At 39.0% G+C, this 17,896-nt stretch overlaps 1 protein-coding gene across 1 annotated transcript in view; it reads right to left on the minus strand.

Moving 5' to 3' along the window:
* Positions 1 to 97: 97 nt before the first annotated feature.
* LOC107037419 overlaps positions 98 to 17,896 on the minus strand; it is a 53,418-nt gene continuing 35,619 nt past the window's right edge. The window contains exons 2-11 of the mRNA XM_015255973.1: positions 11,728 to 11,899; positions 10,354 to 10,377; positions 10,163 to 10,278; positions 9,724 to 9,961; positions 8,468 to 9,322; positions 4,273 to 7,201; positions 3,408 to 3,542; positions 3,056 to 3,333; positions 1,750 to 1,947; positions 98 to 1,399 (exon numbers count right to left, since the gene is read on the minus strand). Coding sequence (XP_015111459.1) covers positions 1,161 to 1,399; positions 1,750 to 1,947; positions 3,056 to 3,333; positions 3,408 to 3,542; positions 4,273 to 7,201; positions 8,468 to 9,322; positions 9,724 to 9,961; positions 10,163 to 10,278; positions 10,354 to 10,377; positions 11,728 to 11,899 — 5,184 coding nt within the window. The 3' untranslated portion in view covers positions 98 to 1,160. The remainder of the gene's footprint in view (positions 1,400 to 1,749; positions 1,948 to 3,055; positions 3,334 to 3,407; positions 3,543 to 4,272; positions 7,202 to 8,467; positions 9,323 to 9,723; positions 9,962 to 10,162; positions 10,279 to 10,353; positions 10,378 to 11,727; positions 11,900 to 17,896) is intronic.

Consider the following 17,896-nt stretch of genomic DNA (forward strand, 5'->3'; position numbering starts at 1 on the left):
CAAACGATAATGGCTTTTATTACAAATATTTATTCTTCAATTACCAATTTTTTTATATACAAAAATAATAAAATTAGAGAAAGATCATGAAGTTGAAATGAATTATGGGGAAATTATGCGCACGTGACTCAGTGATTTTCCTCGATGAAAACCAGCGAGACAGGTCTTAATTTCCATGAGAATTACAGCATAAAAAAGTTATCACAAATAATCATACATTAATTCTTTTATCTACGTTAGAATTCCTGCAATTATTAAATTACTTATATAATCATCAATGGTATAAATATAAACAGTGATGATGAATGAACACCCAGAGCTCTTCAATGATCGTTCAGCAGAGAAGCGGTAAAAAGGTTCTAGTAAATTCCCTCCAGAGGATGATTTTCGATGAATATCTTAGAATTGAAGGGAGAGGAATTTATCTAAGGACATTTTTGTAGAGCAAAATGAGAACTACAAAAGAGGTCTTGTCGAAAATTTCACTATCTGTCGTACATTCGGAGATATTTCTGAAAAACTCAGCTCGGAGCTAGTCGACATGAACCGTTTTGCGCTGAGAAGAACAAATGTTTTTCGAGAAGTTATATAAATATTTTGCACTAAGAAAAAAAAAACTTTCGTCAAGACATTTTGGACTAGTTCGAAAGACGACATTTATGAGAAGAAAACGATTTTTGAAACCAAGTAAAGTTGAATTAATTCATTTAATAGTTTTTAGCCCCAAATCTAAAATAATTTAATGCAAAAATCAGTTTAATTTGTTTGAGAACTCCCTTTTTGATTACGAACAAATCGCCTTCACCTTTTCGTCAAGTAAAAAATGTCTTGGCTTAACGTTTTGTTTTTGAATGTGAGATGTTTGAAAATTGAATTGAAAATTTTCGAGCCATGAGTTTTTTTATACCAGTAAAAACATATTTCTCAAAGCAATTGTGTCTTCTCGATGTGACGCTTCGCTACTGCATTGAATAGTGGGGCACGTAGGTTCCTGCCAGTCTTATGAGTTAAATGTCTACGTATTGCACAAACGATTGAACGTTCAATATCTCTCTTTACAATGATCATGAACTGCATGATTTCCTTATGCAGTTGACGTCCATCGGTATCTACCTCAGATGAGCAGTGAGGAATAACTCTTCATAGTACAAACGATGAATTTATTTAAATTTGCAGTCTCGTTCGTCACTGCCGTCGGAGCACTCGAGAAAACCGTTGCAAATGCGGGATTTTGGGAGGCATTCGCCTAGGGGACACCGGTGGCCTTTGCACATCGGTATCGAGGATGGAAAATCACTCGATGATATCGTGCGCTCTATCCAGGGGAGGTAGTGATGGACTTTGGTGTAGACACCGGGTCTACCTGGTCTTGCGCAGCCATAGCCGTTTGACGTAATACCTGGAATAATTATTTTTCACTTAATAGGGTACGGCGGTTCACGAAATTCCTTCCATATATTTAATTCGAAAAATTATTAATGCAAACTAAATTGTGAGGGATTTCCCCTTTCTATGATTTATTGTCTGGAATATAAAAAAATGAGTATTTAATAGTCTTCATTATACTCGTATTCTATTTTCATTTGCAGCAATGAAGAAATTTTATGCAGAATCTCAACTACAAAGAAATGAAGAATTCACCATTCTTATTATGATGTTCATTGCAGTATCTAATAATTGATGATAATGAGTTAATGATGATGTTATATGTGGAAATCATTGACGGGAAAAGGATATTGAGTTATTTACCGTGCAAAGTATATCTGTTGTCATTTCCTTGACAAACAAGTGGTCCTCCACTGTCACCCATGCAGGCGTCTCTTCCACCGTCTTTCAATCCTGCACACAACATCCCAGATGTTATTCTGTAGAGTGGGAGGAATAGAGTTTTTCGTCGGCACTCCTCGGTCGAAATCAGTGGTAATTCAACTTCTTGAAGAGTATCAGCTGTCAGAGGGGGAGAAAATAATCTTTACGAATCCATCATCAAAAATTGAAAGGATCAGACAAAATGACCTTTTTCACTTCGAGACAGTAATTTCAATTTCTCTCCAATAATTCCCCAGTTTCACTGCACGTTTATTCATAGAAAATATCCAACAGAAACCGAAAATTCCCTAAATTTATTTAACTCTATCTTTTCCTTACTAAAAAAATCTAACAAAAAAGTTCAAAAAATTGGAGCCGAGAAACTTTAATAGAAAACATCTCACCAGAATAAATTGCATAGGGAACTAAAATTCTATTAATGTCTTTTCTATAAAAAACTTATCCTCTTAACCATTTTCATTGAAAAAAAAATCGCACAGAACCGGCAAAAAATTAATGGAATCAATAAAAATCCACTAGGATTTTCTAGCGAATTCGCTAGCTGTCTCTCTGGAATTTTTTCGCGTCTATTGTCTAGCTCTCAAACATATTGATTTGTCATCACATATCATATTGCATTGTTAACTTTACATTAGCTTTTAATCATAATACTTCCCTTCACTATATTAAATGTTATCAACTCTTAATTCCTATGCCCATTCGATACATTTTGCGTATTCCCTCTCCCCTCCCCCTCCCCGCCCTTCAATAGGGCGATGTATAACAACTGCACAAACAAAATAATAATAAATAGGGGAGGGTGGGGTAAAATGGACAGTTTAGACTTTTTAAAAATTATTCATAACTCAGAAACAAATTTATCAATTGAGCTCAGTTTAGGCTCGCTACAAAGGGAAAGAATTGTTCTTTGTATTGAAGAAAAAATTATTGAATTTTATCAACATTTCAACCTCTCATTACCATTTTAAAAAAAGTCCGTTTTACCCCAACCTCTTCTAATAGGGGAGGATGGGGCAAAACGGTCCCCCTTCAATCGTCAATATTTTCCGATTCAATAATCCGATTGGGATGAGTTAGAGCTCGTTTTGAAGAATGAAAAATTATCTTCAAAATGAAGTTGAAACTGGGAATTTTCACAATGTCATTCACAAGTTATTGACAATTGAAGGGGGGCCGTTTTGCCCCACCCTCCCCTAATAATATAGACGTGAAAAAAAAATCTTACGAAATATTCTGCCAATTTCGTACAGCTGTCCCCATCCAGTAACAGTGCAGCTTGTTCCACTCTTGGGTTCGCTATCAGGCAGACAAATCGGCCTGACATAATCACTAAATGTAACCGGTTTCTCGAGTCTGAGGACAGCTACATCATTGATATACCCATTGTCAACATACTCCGGATGGAGAATGACATAGTCGAGTGGTAAAATTTGCTCATGTGGACTCGGAAAATTTCCCTTACGAGTTGCACCGATTCTAGCCACCCAGTACTCATTCTGCGTGCTGTTTTAATTACCCAGAGTTAGTATTAATTAAGTGGACGATAAATGACGTGGTTAATGGGATGATAAACTCACTGGTAGAAGCAGTGGGCCGCCGAGAGGACCCATTTGTCATTGATTAAAGCTCCGCCGCACTGATAATCGCCCTCTTTGTAAAGTGCCACTTGCCATGGCCAACTTCCCGCCGTTGAGCTGCCACCCCCGACGATTCTGGAGTGACGATTGATAAGGGGTCTAATTATTCATCACTTTTAGGTTGGCGGTATACAGAAAAGAGATATTGGAGATATTCAGAAGTGAAATAGTCAGTTGTGACGAATTGAATTCTGTATTATTTCGCATATTTACATGATTTTTTTACGACACGAAAAAGTTTCCGAAAAAAACGTAGCGAATTCGATAGAAAATTCTATTGGATTTATGTGGAAAATTGAATAGAATTTAATAGAATTTTTCAATAGAATCGGCCAAAAACTAATAGAAAGTTCAAACGAAATCTAATTTTATAAAGAATTCATTAGGGTTTTCAATGATTTTTTTTCATACATGTATATTTTCTTTCATCATATTTCCCGAAATGCCTAAAGAAGACATTATTTCGAACAGATGAAGTATTTTCCCCATGTTAAATGAAATTCCCCATGACGCGACGTTGTCGGAAACTCGCTAAACGCGCCCGGGCAGTGTAGAGTGAATTCGGCAACGCTAGCGCCTAAATAACACGACGGGGAATCCCCGCGGAGGTGACTTGAGTCGCTGCGTCGCGTCTGCGGAAACGGACCACCGCAACAGCCCGGGACAAGATTTTTCGCAATGATTTTTAGTTTCGGATTATGGAGAGTACGCAATACCAATTCTCAGACGAGTAATCGTAAGAAGCTGTACAGAAAATTCTATTTTTTCCATCCCACCACTTCACCACTGAAAACCATCAACTCACCTAGCTTGCGACATCGTCTGCGTTCTAATCCCGCACTCCAAATTCTTGCATTTGACCCTCAAAACTTCTCTACTAGGGCAATCCGAAGCCCTGAACGTGAGACTGGCTTTATCAGAGCTCCTGTCATTCAAAAACAGACTGTAGTACGTTCTGCCATCATCCCTCTCCTCCCTTATTTTCTCCACTCTCTCATAATCCTGATAAGTGATCGCTTTGCAGAAAGCCCTCCCCAGATCTTCAACAGTCCACGAGGTCCTCCTATCCTCCAATAAACTATCAGTCCCATTCAAGCACAATTTCCCCCACTTTCCATTCCTCCTGATGCTGAGGAATCCCTGATCCCTGTACCCATTGATCTCCTGCCTCAAATCCGGCTTCCCCATCATAATTCCAATCCCACTGGTCACGTGAAACGGCGACTTCTGGGAATCACTCAAATGATTTTTAGAATTCGAAGTGACTTCCCTCCCGAAGACCTTCGGACCCTTCCCCCCAAATTCATCATAACTTTTCTTCTCCTTACTGATCATTTCAGCCGCGACAATTCTCAAGGTTGTCGTCTCCAAAGCAGCTGTCTCCGATGCTAATTGATCGTCTGAATGTTTCATGTCCTCCATGTATCCCATTCCCTCCCTGATTAAGGGTTTCGATACCACTCTCTCATTCCCATTCTTCCCCTCGTTAATCCCATCCACTGATTCCCCTCTTTTTTCCACCTCTCCTCCCCCTTCGCCCCCCTCATCCTCAATCAGCGCTGCGCATTTCTTCTCGTCCTCACCCTCCGGACAATCCCGATAGCCATCGCATACCTTAGTCTGATCGACGCAGAATCTGCTGTTACCACAGACGAACTGTCCATCCGTGCACCAGTCGCAGTGAGTTTCATCCGAGTAATCCCAGCAGTCTGGGACACCGTCGCAGATCTTCTGCTCGCGTTGCTGCGCCCTGAGAAAGTCTGCACAAGTGCAATTGGCCTCGTCCTCCGAGTTCGAGCACTCTCCCAGCATATTGCAGCGTCCAGCTGACGGTAGACACTTGCCATCGTTGCAGAGAAAGCCCTTGCATTCGGTCTCCTTCGTGTCAATTCTCTCAGTGGTGAGGGTAAGCCTGTCTGACTTGTCTGCAACTTTGTGAAGAACCTTCGTCAGCACCTCGACTCCATCCCTGCTGAGTATCGTGGGTCTCGTCAAGCCCACAGGTCTGACAGTCTTGTTTCCGGTGACAACAGCTGCCAGCTTCTTCAGCTCGTCAAAGTTCCCAGAAAAAGACGAACTGTCGATCTCCTCGGGACTCGGGGGTCCCGTCAATCCCCCTGAGCTCGTTGTGTTCCTCTTCTTGGAACCCGCGTCATCGTCAGCCCTGACTTCCGCGAACTGTTTCAATTGTTCCAGAAGGGCTTCTTTCTCCTCAGTAGCGGAGATGCGTCGATCGACTGGCTGCAGGGGCTTAGAGCCCTCAGCCTTCTCATTCGTCCAAACGAACAGCTTCGAGTCCGACAAATCCCCGCTTGCAATCCCCTGGAAGGATCGATTCTCCTCGATGCTCGATCCATCCTCATCCCCACTAGGCGGATCACTTGTAACTGGGGCTGACGTCGAGTTTGTGACGTCGAAACTCAGGACAACCTTGTCCGTTCGAACTTTGGTGGAGACTCTAGTGCTGACCGAAGTCACCACCTCCACGACGCTCTCGATCGCGCGGTTTCCGTCGACCGAGGTGTCTCGATCCTGCGAGGACTTTCTGACGAGCTCCTGCAGGCCGAACAATTTCTTCAGTAGCTCCTCGTCCGTCAGACTGACGTTCTGGGAGGGTTTGGATTTCTCCAGGACTCGTGTCACCTTCTCTTTGTCGATTTTCGGCCGCGGGCGGATTGGACGACCCACTCCTGTGTTGCTTTTCGCTGGAGCCAAGGTCACAATGTTCTTTACTATGTTTGCGTTCAGGGTGTCGTTGTAGGTCTTTTGACTGGGCTCTGGGGATGTGTCGTTGGTTGCCGTCCAGATCGAGGACTCCGGCATTTCAGGGTTTTTTGGGGTGTATTCGACAGTATCTACTGCGATGAACGTAGAGTTTCGGGGGAAATCGTCTGGCGACGAGGGGATTTGGGGCTTGGGAACTGTCTTCTCGTCGATTGTCTCTAGTTCAGGAAGAGTTGTGGAAATTATTCTTACTGTCGTTGACTCGATAATTTCGTCGTTTTTCTCGCTTTCCTCTGACGTTGGGGGAGGTATTGTTGAGGGCTCAGGCGTTTCAGGAAAACTCGCGGGGATTTCTTGTATGGAAGGAAGATCTGTTGGTTTCTCCGTTTTTGGTTCGTCTGTCGTTACATTCTCGGCTTTGGGTTTAGACTCTAGAGTCGTTGAATCATCGATTCCCGGGTTAATTTTATCAACAGGGATTGTGTGCTTAAACGGCTTTAGAGTCCCTGGATTGTCGATAAGACTGGGCTTAGCGCCCCCATTCAAATCTGGGGTTCTGTAACTGGTATAAACCGGGGGGACGAGTTGTTGATCAACTTTTCGATCTGTCATGGTTTTATCGTCGGTCGGATCGGCGGATAGAATGCTCGAGAATTTATTTCTCGACTCTAGATCGATCTCCAGGTCCAACACTGGCTCGGCTACCCCAACACCCGAGATTTTTATAGGTCCGGGTTGGCCGGGGAATAGTGATGTCGGTGTGGCGTCGGTTTTCTGGGTTGGCGGGAGGCCGGGATTTATTCTCTGAGGTTGGAAGCCTGTTTTTATGATTTCGGGGACAACTGGGGGACTCGTGGGAGGGAAGACCGAGGGGACGCTTGGGGGTCTCGAGGGGATGGAAGCCGTTCCCAAGTGGAGATCAAACGTCTCCTCGGGTAAATGGCCCGAGATTTCCAGATCAGGCCTCATCTCGATATCGTCAACCCCTGGAATCTTGTTCTTGAATTTACCTGTAAAAAACGATCATTTTTGAGCAAGGATGGCCATCAATCTTCCGATTCTTCAATATAGGGGATACGCATGTATGAAAAAATCGTATAGAAATTTTATATATGGATTGCGTATAGAAATTCTACAGGATTTCCGTATATGATGTTCAGATATTTCTATACGAATTATTTCTATACATAAATTTTTGCATAAATTTTTGTTTTCATACGAAAGATGTCTAAATGCTCCAGAGAAAAACGGAGAGAAATGTCGCAACTCCATACGAAATGTTTCTATATATGTAACAGTGGGTCGTATAGGGTCAAATCTATAGAAATCGTATGGAAATAATTTGTATAAAAAATATCCATATAGAAAAATCCGAATATCAGATACGAAAATCCTATAGGAATTCTATACGCAATCCGTATAGAAAATTTCTATACGATTTTCTCATACGTGCGTCGGTAGAATTTAAAAATCTTCGCTGGCCTTGAGAACCATTGAACATATATTTGTGATATATGACGGAATATGGAAATAACTAGGGAAAATCGCGGACCCGATCAATTTTGCCCCGTATAAACACGAAAAACTTTGTTTTTTCCTATTTTTACCTTCAAAATGCTCCTTACGCCGTAGTTTTCATACGATTTTAGCTTTTTTTTAAATGTTCGTTACACCCCAAAGGATAAAATTAAGCATCCGTTTTACTTTATTCGCAATAGATCATGAAGAAATGAATTTTGAATTTCATCAATTTTTCGCGTCTATAGAGTAGGACTGATAATTGAACATTATAATCATGCGTAATCTAAATTGTATGAACAAAAAATGGCAGCACGGAGAGAAATGTTCAGTAAAAATTACAGAACTCACAATTCGCTCACCGATTACGGAATTGACTCAGAAAATTTAAGTGACGGTATCGGAATTTTTCACAGGAGATTCAGATAAAATTTACGGAACGCTTTGGAAAAAGTCCGTGACAGTTCCGTAAAATTTCCTACAACTACATTTCGCTCCGGAATTACAGAAAAGATACGTAATTTTTATTGAATATTTCTCTCCGTGAGGTTGAAGCAAAACGGCGGGTTCCAATGAAAATCGATTATTAAAAACAATGAATTTTTAGTACTATATGAAGTTGTTGTTGAAGAAAAAAATGATGTATTTGGCGGAAGGAATTAGTTCTGTGATACTACGGCGTTCTCCTCAGACAGATGTAGAATAAAATCAAACAAATTGAATAAATTCATGATGCAAAAGAAACTTCTGTCTCATACCATTCGGTCGAAAGTTGACCATCTCCTCGGGGACGATTCGATCGTGGGGGAAGTCGAAGTCGCTGTCTAGGGGACTCAGACTCACCGAAGGGAGGCTCAACTCTATGTCCCCGGATGGCGCCCCAGTAATCAGGGAAATACCCTCGATGTTCGATAAATTTGGGGGATTCACATTGACGATTCCGTATTGGATGCGGTGATCCGTCTCCGCGACCACTTGTGCGTTCTGGTTTATTCGTAATTCCGGGGGGATTTGGGGCATTTGCGATGGAAGTTTCATGTCTGTATTCAGATATGTCGGTATTATCGGCCTCCAAGGGGACTCCTCAAACTCCGGCTTGGAGAAGACCTTGAACGGGTCATTAGCTTCTGTTGTCGATGTCTTTGGAATTGTGACAGCCGATGGACTCGTCGACGCTGGAATTCTCAGCGTCACTGTTGCGCCAGTCACTTCGATCTCATCAATCTTCTCGATATTAGGGGGTGAGTGGGGTCTGTTGGCTGCAGGTGCATCGGTTTTTTTAGATTGCTGGGGGGCATCAGGGCTGGGGGTCGGGGAGGACTCCGATTTTATGCTTATCGCACCTGATGCTATCTTTGTTTCGGTTTTCTGGGTGCCGCGGGTCGTTGTGTTAACTTTGGTTGCCTGGTATGTGCCCTGAATCGTTGGAATGTTACTGAGATCGATGCTCTCCTCGTTTGGCTCGATTCGGGAAGGTTTTGGCTTCGTTCGGGGACTTGTCAGGAGGTTTGTGCGATTCGGGGGACGCATCACACCGTTTTTCGTTATCATTGTGTTTCGCTGCTGGGAGACTGAGGGCTTCTGCACTCGCTCGGAAGCCTCCGTGTTGAGCCCTGAGGAACAATTTTTTTTATCACTTGGGTGTAAAGTAAAATCAAATTTAATTTAATTCGTAGAAATTTAATTTAATAATGGATAATTAAATTAAATTGATTTTAATTAATAAATTTTTTAAATTAATTATTATTTTTCAATTAATAAATCAATTTTAATTACATAATTATTGACGTACATTAACATTATTATTGTAATTGTTTGTTACAAGTGCAATTATTACGTTATTAAAAATTAATTTAAAAAATAGATCAATTCATTTTTTATTTATAATTTAATTAAATTTGTTGGTCATTTTTTTTATAATAAGAATCATAAATTTTAAAAAGTAAAATTTTCCAATAAGAAGGGTTTTTTTTTGTCAATCTGGGCATGACCTACGATTATCGGTATAACTTACTGCGAACTGTTAGGCTAGTCAGATCGAGCTCCATATCCTGGAAAACAGAGGACTCCGAGTAAGTTTCTTTAGCTATAATATCTTGTATGGTGTCCTCAACATTGCTGATAATACGTGGTATCTTCCTCCTATCCAGGTATAACCTGAAGAAAACCTTGAGCGTGCCATTCTCGAATCTGTCTATGAACGTGTGCTTGTAAGAGGGCCCAAGGACGCTCCTTCTGAACAGGGATTCGAACTAAAAAGCGAAAAAGGCAAAAATCAATTTTTTACCCTCTTTTTTTTCATGACTCGACATCATCATGGAACTCGTTCCACCGTACGAGAATCCCCAACATTAGGTCTTCATGAGGAAAATATTTATTTATTCCCCCTTTAGTTTACTCTATTTTTTACGATTGAACATTGTGTACACAACAAATACGATCGTGATACTCACAATGGTTTTGTACTTGCGTTCCTTTTCGCGAAAGACACCACTTGTATTCAGCTTGAGCATGGGATTATACTTTTCGCCCCGAGCCACTCGGAGACTGCAGGAAAACACGAGCATAGCTGGAAGGATTTTTTTTTCTGAGAATGAGGAAAGTTGTTCTTACGTTGGAATAACACATTAAAGAGTGTACTTACAATTTTTTGGGTCCGATCGCATGCCTGGGGAATTAAAGGAAGATGGTATCAGTTTGACATAAGGATTATGTACTCTTTTATTCATTAGATTAGTAAGTCTGTATTATAGTCTAACAGTGGTTGAATGTGTGAGTGATGGCTCAATTTTCTACTATTGTTTCATTCTTTATCTTTCATTTTTTTTGTTTGAACGGGAAATTAGTGTCGCTTCGCGCCCATCGCTAGTTAGTTTATACTATGCTATTTTATTTTATTTCCATTTCCATCTTAACAAGCAGATTAATTTAATTTTATCCATTCTTATTTTTATTATATATTTTTTTCCTTAATTCGAATGTTACAACATTGAATGAAAAGGAATTATGTTAAAGATCAATAAAAAGTATTTTTTGGGATCAAAACAAACACACAAAACAAAAGTCATTCGAAACCTCATTCGGGTAATATGAAAATTTCTCCATGTATTCCTGAAAATTTTAAAAGCGATTTTTTTCGAATAATGAAAGAATACTCATAAATTCGATTCCTTTCCATGTCTTTTGATAGAATGAATAGAATAAATGACAGAAATAGAGAATTGGAGGCTAAACATTTTATCGGATTGTTATTATGTAATTGAATTGCGTGAGAAAATTAAAAAAAAATTCATGTATAAATGTCATGATGTGAATGGCATTGCTTTCGGCGCAAAATTACATTTAATTTGACATTATTTTCCTATGAATAAATAATATAAACAATTCAAATTTTAAATCAACTTTGAAAATTTGAATCAATGTCGGGGAAAAATTAGAATATTTCCAATGAAAAACTGGCACTGGAATCAAGAACGGAATAAGAACAGTTGAGGTTATTTAAATATGGCCTCACACGATTGAGAAGGGGAGGATGTTCTGTAATTCGAGGGGGTTTTCTGAATGTGATGTCACGCCCTAATCAATGAAGATAACTTGAGGAGAGAAGGATGTCAATTTAAGAACCTTAAAGTTTTTTCAAGAACCCCAAGGTTCTTAATTGCAGTACTCAACGGTTCTTATTTTAAGAACACGAAGTACTAGATTCCAGAATCAAAGTCCCCTGATTTAAGTATCATGGGTACTAGATTTCAGTAAAAATAACTGAGAACGAGAATTTTTTCCCTGATTCCCAGATAAATTTCACTGGAATCCAAAAAATTCTTTTCTCTGTGAGAAAATTTCAGGGTGAAAATATGTGCAAAAAAACATCATTCATTACATTTTCTCATTCTCCTCTTTATTTTCATCTTTTCATTTCCATCCTTTTATTTATTCATCGCGACGAATAAATTGGCCGAAAAAACCATTCCACAGAATTTCAATCGAAGACACTTTCAATCTTCGTTATCAAACGTACCTCCCAGCCACAGTGCGAGTCCCGCAATAGCCAATACTGCAAAAAGAACAATAATTGCTGCAACAATAAGCAGTGCACTATCCATTTTCCACCTAGCATTTCTGTGACTCTTCTTGGACGAATGAGGCGGCACCCTCGACCACGCCGGTCTGCCCGGCAGATAATAATCATTCTGAAATTAAAAAAAACTTGCGTTAGTTTAACAACGAAATATTTTGGCGTTCATTCACATTTCGCGAGGATTCCAGTAAAACGGGAACGCGTGTGTGCACCTGTAGAATTCGGCTAACGGAATGGAAGGAGTACGAAAACACCTGACCCAGAAAAATGTTCGCACTGCGTTTATTACCGGTCGGACTGTTTACAGAAGAGGTAATTCGTGTGCAGTGGAAGCGCAAAAATCGTGAGGTTTAACGGGACACCCAAAGGTGTTGAAAAAAATGTTTTCTTCTCGTATACCCTTTCGGGTCTTTACGATTTGTTCCCTTCCGACCCCCCAACCCCCTGTACCGCATTCGCCGAAGGATAAGGGAAAACCTCATTTGAGGGAAAAACCTACCCAGGTACAGTCGTCTCTTGCGAAACTCCCGCTCGACAATGAAACCGTGAGATTTCGAGTGTCACAAATTTTGCCCCCCCCAGCCGGGAATCGAACCCGGGTCTCCCGCATGCCAATCCCACACTCTACACGGAGAGAAAAATTCAATAAACATTACCAGAAAAAAAACGTAAAAATTACGTTTCGAAACGTAATCCGCGAGCGAAGTAAAATTCAATAAAAAGTGTGAGTCGGAACTGAAATTGTACGAATCGCCACGGAAATTCTACGATTTGTTCCGTAAAAATTAATCACCCGTCTGATGACTCATCGCTGTGGGGACAACAAGTCGTTCCGTAATTTTTCCCCAACGATTGAGAAATTTTACGGAACGGAACGTAGAAATATCTCACCAGCTTCATAAAAATTGTTGAACGCTCAAGAATTTTTGATTTTGGAGGCACAATAAGTCGGCAAGTTTCTGTAAGATTTTACTTATTCGGGATAAATTACGTGACAATTTCGTACTTTATTCGGTGATGAACCTGAAAATACACTGAACGTTTCAGATTTCTTCTCTTCCATTCCTATAAAAATTGGCGGAAAACGATTCCCTCTTGCGGATTACGTGAATTGTTCCGTAATTTTTACTGAATATTTCTCTCCGTGTAACACAGCCACCGCCGTCGATCCCCAAAGGTATTGATTATAATATAAGGAGTAATCACAATTGAGGTAAACATAATGTTCATTTAATTACATTTTATTTCGCTCGTCGCAGTTAATCAGCAGTTTCTATTCTGTAAATAATACAAAACCGCTTTGCGGTTGAAACGCCTCCTTATCAATTCCCATACACGGAGAGAAATGTGGAATTTAAATTACCTAGAAAATAGTGACAAATTTCAGTGTATGGAAGGTAATTGTGGAGCGAAATGTAATTCAATAAAAAAATACTTGTTTGTGGAGGATCTTTTATGATTCGCTCGGGAAAAAAACACTTGTATGGATGCAAACATTATTCTCTTGCACACAGATAGAAAGGATAACAAATTTATTGTTAACAAATTAACAAAAAAAAATTTGATCTGTTACAAATAAATTTGCAACAAATTTATTGTTTATAAATGGATTTGCTAGGAAGCTAGGGGCAATTCGATCTCATCAAATGTACATCCGTTACACTGTTAGAAAATTACTCCTCAAATTTCAAGTGAAAAGCTTAAAATTTTTAACAACGACAAAGTTACATGAAATTGCTGTATATTTCTTCATTGACAAATCAGTTAATTTCTAGAATATTCAAAATATACTAAAAATGGTAAAAATATACTGAAAATGGAGTTCGCTCCACGACTACTTGACTTGTTCCATAATTTTTCTATAACTTTTGTCTCCGCGCAGAAATGTCTTCATTTATAATGTGCATACGCTGATAAAATCATAAACGAGAGAACTAAATGACTGTTAAATTTTGAAGAATATATAAAAATCCACCCTAACGGTACCGAAGATCCACAGATGGAAACCAAGGTCAACAGCATATTTATCCGATATTTATTCATGTACTGGAAGAGGAATAACGAGAAAACTAGTGGAGGTTCGGTGAAGTGTAACCGAGGGAATAAATCAACAGTTCAAAATGGATTTTTGTAATGATACAGAACCATTGGAGCTTATAGACTTACGCAACAAAGAATTGTTCGTAAAATTGGCGTCACCGGTCTAGCGGTACTCACGACAAAGCAGAATTCGAAACGCACAGCACGCAAATGACGTATTCCGTTACAAAACCCTGTGATTGTCCAGAATAAAGTGTCATCCAGCAAAAGTGTGAAATGACATAAAATTCATCACGAGAATTAAGCGAAATATTTACGGTGTATAAATCACCCTCGAGGAGATGGTAAAATCATCAACAAAGGCCTCATCATCGGGTGAACAAACTGTTACGTGAATGAATGCCGTAACTGCACCGAATTCAACGACTCAAAAATCACAGAGTCAATTTCAAATCCGCGGTATCTTTCGTTTCTTCGTGGTGGTGAATATAAAAAACATCCGGATGAGTAATTATCGAGGCAATCATCGTGAGGGAGAAATAAAAGGAATAGACGTACATCACAAAAAAGGAGCGAACGCTCACCGGAAATGACATTGGCAATCAGTTCACCGCGAAGTGGCTTGATGGGACACCAACTGCCTCCAGCTGGGAGGCGTTGAAATCTAAGGTGGTCTACCGTTAGGGCAATTTATCGGTTGTCGCATAACACCAAATGAATGCGGAGTTTACACTCAGCACGTGCTGAGAAGCCTCATTTTAATAATTAAGGAACTAACTAGGAATTTCGCTAGTGAGTGACTCAGGGCAGGGGTGAGGGGTTACGTCACGTTTGAAGATCAGTCGAAAGGGTCACGAGGGTCAGAAAAAAAATGACCGTCATGTGATGGTAATTTTTTTCATGGCGAATTTTATTTCGGTCATACTTTCTCATGCTGTTTCAATCAACTGGCTAGGTGGAAACTGGTGTTTAGGAATTTATCGGTCGTAACATTTTGTCACATTTGGTAATTATTTTTATTGCCAATTCGAGGCGCATGCATTTTAGGTGTTTGACAATTTACTAACGCCTTGTCATTATGAAACTGTGAGTCTATATCCGAATTCTAAGTTATATTATCACTAGTTAAATGAATAATTAATTGACAATTGAAAAGTATAATTGCCTAATTTTGCAAATGGAGGTTTTATTGATTTTCTCTTCAAATTGCCAATTTTCAACGACAAAATTTCTGGGAATTGCAGTGGAACTGTCACTCGAACGAAATTTTCAGAAAGTGTTTTGGAAATTTCAGCCACAAAATTTCAACAGTATCACAAACCCATTCAAAATGTCTCATTTTTCACCGCATTTTCACCATCAATGACTGTTGTTACTCCCCTATTTAAATGTAAGGAAATTGATTAATTGAGTAGAGACACTCTGTGCAATGTAAATATTCGCTATGAGTGTTTTCCCTCATAAGATAATTGTCTAATTCATCGTCAAACGTTTCGTGAAATTACATTTGATTCATTAAGTGGCTTCCGGCTATTTAATTTTTATGAAATAAAAAAATTGAAAGAAAAATACGTTAAATTATCAATGAATTGAAAATTGAAGAATATGTTTGCCTGAATTTTCCTGATTTCTATGAATTCCATGGAATAATTGAACTTAAATGTACAGTTTTCATATATTTTTCCGTACAATTATGAATTTTTAAGCAGGCAGAAAAAATGAGCGAAATAGAACGGGCATTGTCTATTTTTTCCAGCGATGAAATTCCTTGGAATTGCAGCAAGGGCACTGTTAGAAAAAATGAAATTTCATGGACAGTTCACTACTAACTTTCAGGACAGTGACACTAAATGTGATTTAAGGGAAAACAATTATGAAATTTCAGATTTCACTGAAAATTCAGTAAAATTCCAGAATTTTAAGCAGCATAAAGACGAGAATTTCTTAATTTATGTGGATTTCCAATCTAATATGAATATTCAGTGCCAAATTACATTGAATTTTCAGTGAAATCTGAAATTTCACCATTTTTTCACCCCTAAATCGCATTCCGTGTCACTGTCCTGAAAATTCAAGAATAAATTTACCGGAATTTTTTGATTTTCTATTCATTTTCAGGGAAAAATGGAACTGAAATTTGCAGTTCTCTTCGATTTCCGCCGAAATTCATTGAAATTTCAGTGGTAATTAAATTCGATAAAAATTTCCAAAAAGTGTCCCTGAAATTTCAGCCAAAAAATTTCAACAGTAAAAAATTTCTCCACCACAAGGCATTCTCACTATTCTCCAAAATTCCAAGCGATCAATGACCGTTGTTGCTCTTCATCAAGCCGTATTTTTGAATCGCAAAGACTCTCAATAAATTCACGCATGGGAGACCGCCAACACCCGCAAACGAATGTTTCTCATGGTGTCCATATAATCCGCAAAAGACAAAAAAACAAGGGGAGAAAAACTAAACCCCCTCATGCATGAAGCCGGGGAAATAGTTGCCGGAGTGCATGTACCCCTTTTGCGCTCGTATATGACGGAGTCAATGAAACACGTTCAATGTACCTATTTCCACGTGGTGCGTCACGCGCAGTCGCGCCCACATGCAGCACCAACAGTCGGCGGATGCTCAAAGGCCTGAGCCGCCAAGTCCAAGACCGAACTTTACGATTGAATAATGAACCGTAATGTTTGTCGCTGACCCATTCAGTCCCTCCTATTTCACCACTAGTTATTATCAATTTTACGAGTAGAGGATAAATACCCGAGATAAATAGAGAAAACAAACAGATGAATGAATAAATAGCGCCCCGTCCTCGCAACTTTGCATCTGAATGAGTTATTTTTTTGGCGCATTAGCATGAGGAGATGGGATGAATAATAGACAGGTATATCTCTAGACGCACCCTGGGATGATCTAGTATTCAATTCACGCCACTTGTGAACGCGGTGAGGATCTCTGAGATTTTTTTTTTATTGTTGAACATTTTGGCTGAAGTTTCCGGTACTTGTTGGAAATTTTTATCAAGTGACAGTTCCACTGAAATTTCAAGGAATTTCTTCATTGAACATTCACTATTCGATGACAAAATTAATGGAGGAATCAACAGAAATTGATAGAAATTGGAGAATATATTTTTGGAGTTTAAATGAAGTCAAAATTCAGCGTAATTTGATACTGAACTCATGTTTTGGTTGAGCATTATAGTAAGTTTGGAAATATTTGTTTTCCTGCTACTCACGAAATTGAAATGCCACTGAATTTTCAGTGAAATTTGAAATCCCATAATTTTCTCTCGCTCTTGAACATTTCCATTTCTTCTTCCGTTTTAATTTAAGGTAATGCCTCGAAATCTCAACTATTCCGATAAAAAACATGAAAGAAGATACAAATATCCGGTATCAAAAGAGATAACAGTCAAAATCTTTTAACGAACAATAAATTTTGCTGAATAATCAGAAATATCCACTATTCAAAATTAATAAAGTGCCTCATCCTCTAAACTTTGCATCTGAATGACTTATTTTTTCGTGGCACTAGCATCATCCCGAAATGAATAATAGGAATAGATATATGCCAAGACGCACTGTGGGATGATCTATAGTATTCAATTCACGCCACTCGTAAAAACGTTAAGCATTTCTTAAGATATTGTTTTTGCTGTTGAACATTTTTGGCTGAAATTTCCGCTACACTTGTTGGAAATTTGTATCAAGTGACAGTTCTGCTGAAATTTCAACGAATTTTGTAATTGAAAATTCATAATTCGATGACAAAATTAATGGAGAAATCAACAGGAATGGATTTCAATTAATAGAAATTAAAGAATTGGGAATATATTTCCGAATTCAGCGTAATATCGTACTGAACTCATATTTTGGTTGAACATTCTAGTAAGTTCAGGAATGTTTAAAATGCCGTTGAGTTTGCAGTGAAATTTGAAATCTCACAATTTCCGCTTCTGAAAATTTCTCCCCAACTGCCCATGAAATTAAATTTTCATTTTCTAGCGGTAGTTGTCAATTCAAATTTCAATTTTTTCCTTCGTTTTCCATCAAGATAATGCCTTAAAATCTC

The sequence above is a fragment of the Diachasma alloeum genome, unplaced genomic scaffold, assembly GCF_001412515.2.
Source record: "Diachasma alloeum isolate Michigan unplaced genomic scaffold, Dall2.0 Dall_scaffold_00177, whole genome shotgun sequence".
Classification (NCBI taxonomy): domain Eukaryota; kingdom Metazoa; phylum Arthropoda; class Insecta; order Hymenoptera; family Braconidae; genus Diachasma; species Diachasma alloeum.